This window comes from Aedes albopictus, chromosome 2, assembly GCF_035046485.1.
Source record: "Aedes albopictus strain Foshan chromosome 2, AalbF5, whole genome shotgun sequence".
In the NCBI taxonomy this organism is placed as follows: domain Eukaryota; kingdom Metazoa; phylum Arthropoda; class Insecta; order Diptera; family Culicidae; genus Aedes; species Aedes albopictus.
The window spans coordinates 297,646,502-297,649,344 of NC_085137.1; the positions used below are offsets into that span (position 1 = coordinate 297,646,502).

A 2,843-nucleotide genomic window follows, 5' to 3' on the forward strand; every position below is an offset into this window, starting at 1 on the left:
CTCTCTAGTCGGATGTACGTTTCTGCCATCGTCTCAAATTTACGAGCAATAATATCAATATCATCGGCGAAACCAAGCAGCTGAACGGACTTCGTGAAAATCGTATCACTCGTGTTAATCCCCGCTCTCCTTATTACACCCTCTAAAGCAATGTTGAACAGCAAGCACGAAAGACCATCACCTTGCCGTAACCCTCTGCGAGGTTCGAAGGGACTCGAGAGTGTCCCTGATACTCGAACTACGCACATCACTCGATCCATCGTCGCCTTGATCAATCGTATCAGTTTATCCGGGAATCCGTATTCGTGCATTATCTGCCATAGCTGTTCTTGATCGATTGTAGCATACGCCGAATTGAAATCGATGAACAAGTGATGTGTGGGCACGTTGTAATCGCGGCATTTCTGCAACACCTGGCGGATGGCGAACATCTGGTCCGTTGTAGCGCGTTCACCCATAAATCCAGCCTGATATTGCCCCACGAACTCTCTTGCAATCGGTGATAGACGGCGGCATAAAATTTGAGAGAGTATCTTGTAGGCAGCGCTCAGTAGTGTGATCACGCGGTAGTTCCCGCAATCCAACTTGCCGCCCTTTTTGTAGATGGGACACACGATACCTTCCATCCATTCCTCCGGTAACACTTCCTCCTCCCAAATCTTGGTAATGACCCAGTGTAGTGCTCTCACCAGTGTTTCTTCACCGTATTTTAGAAGCTCGCTTGGTAGTTGATCTGCTCCAGCGGCTTTGTTGTTTTTCAACCGGCCAACCTCCTCCTCAATCTCTTGGAGGTCAGGGGCCGGAAGTCTTCCGTCCTGTGCACATACTCCAAGATCTGTTACCACGCCACCTTCGGTACTTGCAACGTCGCCATTGAGGTGCTCATTGTAATGCTGCCGCCACCTCTCGACCACCTCACGCTCGCTCGTGAGAATATTGCCGTGATTATCTCGGCACATGTCGGCTTATGGCACAAAGCCTCTGCGCGAGCGGTTCAGCTTCTCGTAGAACTTTCGTGTGTCCTTAGCGCGGTACAGCTCTTCCATCGCTTCGCGGTCTCGTTCTTCCTGCTGGCGCTTCTTCATCTTGAAGACTGAGTTCTGCCTGTTCCGCGCCTGTTTGTAACGTGCCTCATTCGCTCTCGTACGGTGTTGCAGCATTCTCGCTCATGTTGCATTCTTCTCGTTTTTCAACTGTTCACATTCGCCGTCATACTAGTCATTTCTGTAATTCGGAGTCGTGAAGCCTACAGTATGCGGCAGGAAAAAAATGCGAAAGTGTTTTTCAACTTCAAACATCGTTTTCGTCCATTTGACATTAACCAATCTATATTTCAACGTTCCATGATCTATAATAGGGCACGTTCGGTGTGTCGTGTCCGGAAGGACACCATGGCCATTCCGATTCAACTGAATCGGCCGGATCTCAGCACTAGCGATGCGCCCTGCGATAATCCAACCTACTCGTTCAAAATACTTTACAAGACTGACGTTTCACGTTGATCGTTTATTCCGTTTTCTTTGTTTATCCAGCGGCGCATCACCGCTGCTACTACTATATGCCCTGTTGCTCACTTTATCAGTATGCCTCTCAATCCCTACATTCTCCCCTGTCCTACTCTGTTGTTGATCATCATCATCATCATCATCATCATCATCATCATCATCATCATCATCATCATCATCATCATCATCATCATCATCATCATCATCATCATCATCATCATCATCATCATCATCATCATCATCATCATCATCATCATCATCATCATCATCATCATCATCATCATCATCATCATCATCATCATCATCATCATCATCATCATCATCATCATCATCATCATCATCATCATCATCATCATCATCATCATCATCATCATCATCATCATCATCATCATCATCATCATCATCATCATCATCATCATCATCATCATCATCATCATCATCATCATCATCATCATCATCATCATCATCATCATCATCATCATCATCATCATCATCATCATCATCATCATCATCATCATCATCATCATCATCATCATCATCATCATCATCATCATCATCATCATCATCATCATCATCATCATCATCATCATCATCATCATCATCATCATCATCATCATCATCATCATCATCATCATCATCATCATCATCATCATCATCATCATCATCATCATCATCATCATCATCATCATCATCATCATCATCATCATCATCATCATCATCATCATCATCATCATCATCATCATCATCATCATCATCATCATCATCATCATCATCATCATCATCATCATCATCATCATCATCATCATCATCATCATCATCATCATCATCATCATCATCATCATCATCATCATCATCATCATCATCATCATCATCATCATCATCATCATCATCATCATCATCATCATCATCATCATCATCATCATCATCATCATCATCATCATCATCATCATCATCATCATCATCATCATCATCATCATCATCATCATCATCATCATCATCATCATCATCATCATCATCATCATCATCATCATCATCATCATCATCATCATCATCATCATCATCATCATCATCATCATCATCATCATCATCATCATCATCATCATCATCATCATCATCATCATCATCATCATCATCATCATCATCATCATCATCATCATCATCATCATCATCATCATCATCATCATCATCATCATCATCATCATCATCATCATCATCATCATCATCATCATCATCATCATCATCATCATCATCATCATCATCATCATCATCATCATCATCATCATCATCATCATCATCATCATCATCATCATCATCATCATCATCATCATCATCATCATC

At 42.2% G+C, this 2,843-nt stretch overlaps 1 protein-coding gene across 1 annotated transcript; it reads left to right on the forward strand.

Annotated features, from left to right (window-relative positions):
• Nucleotides 1–1,391: 1,391 nt before the first annotated feature.
• On the forward strand, nucleotides 1,392–2,097 carry LOC134286648 (uncharacterized protein DDB_G0271670-like; the record flags this gene model as incomplete). Its single annotated transcript, XM_062848296.1, has 2 exons — nucleotides 1,392–1,497; nucleotides 1,631–2,097. Coding segments are annotated over exons 1-2 (573 nt in total), but the record flags the coding sequence as incomplete, so codon positions are not given.
• Nucleotides 2,098–2,843: the final 746 nt, after the last annotated feature.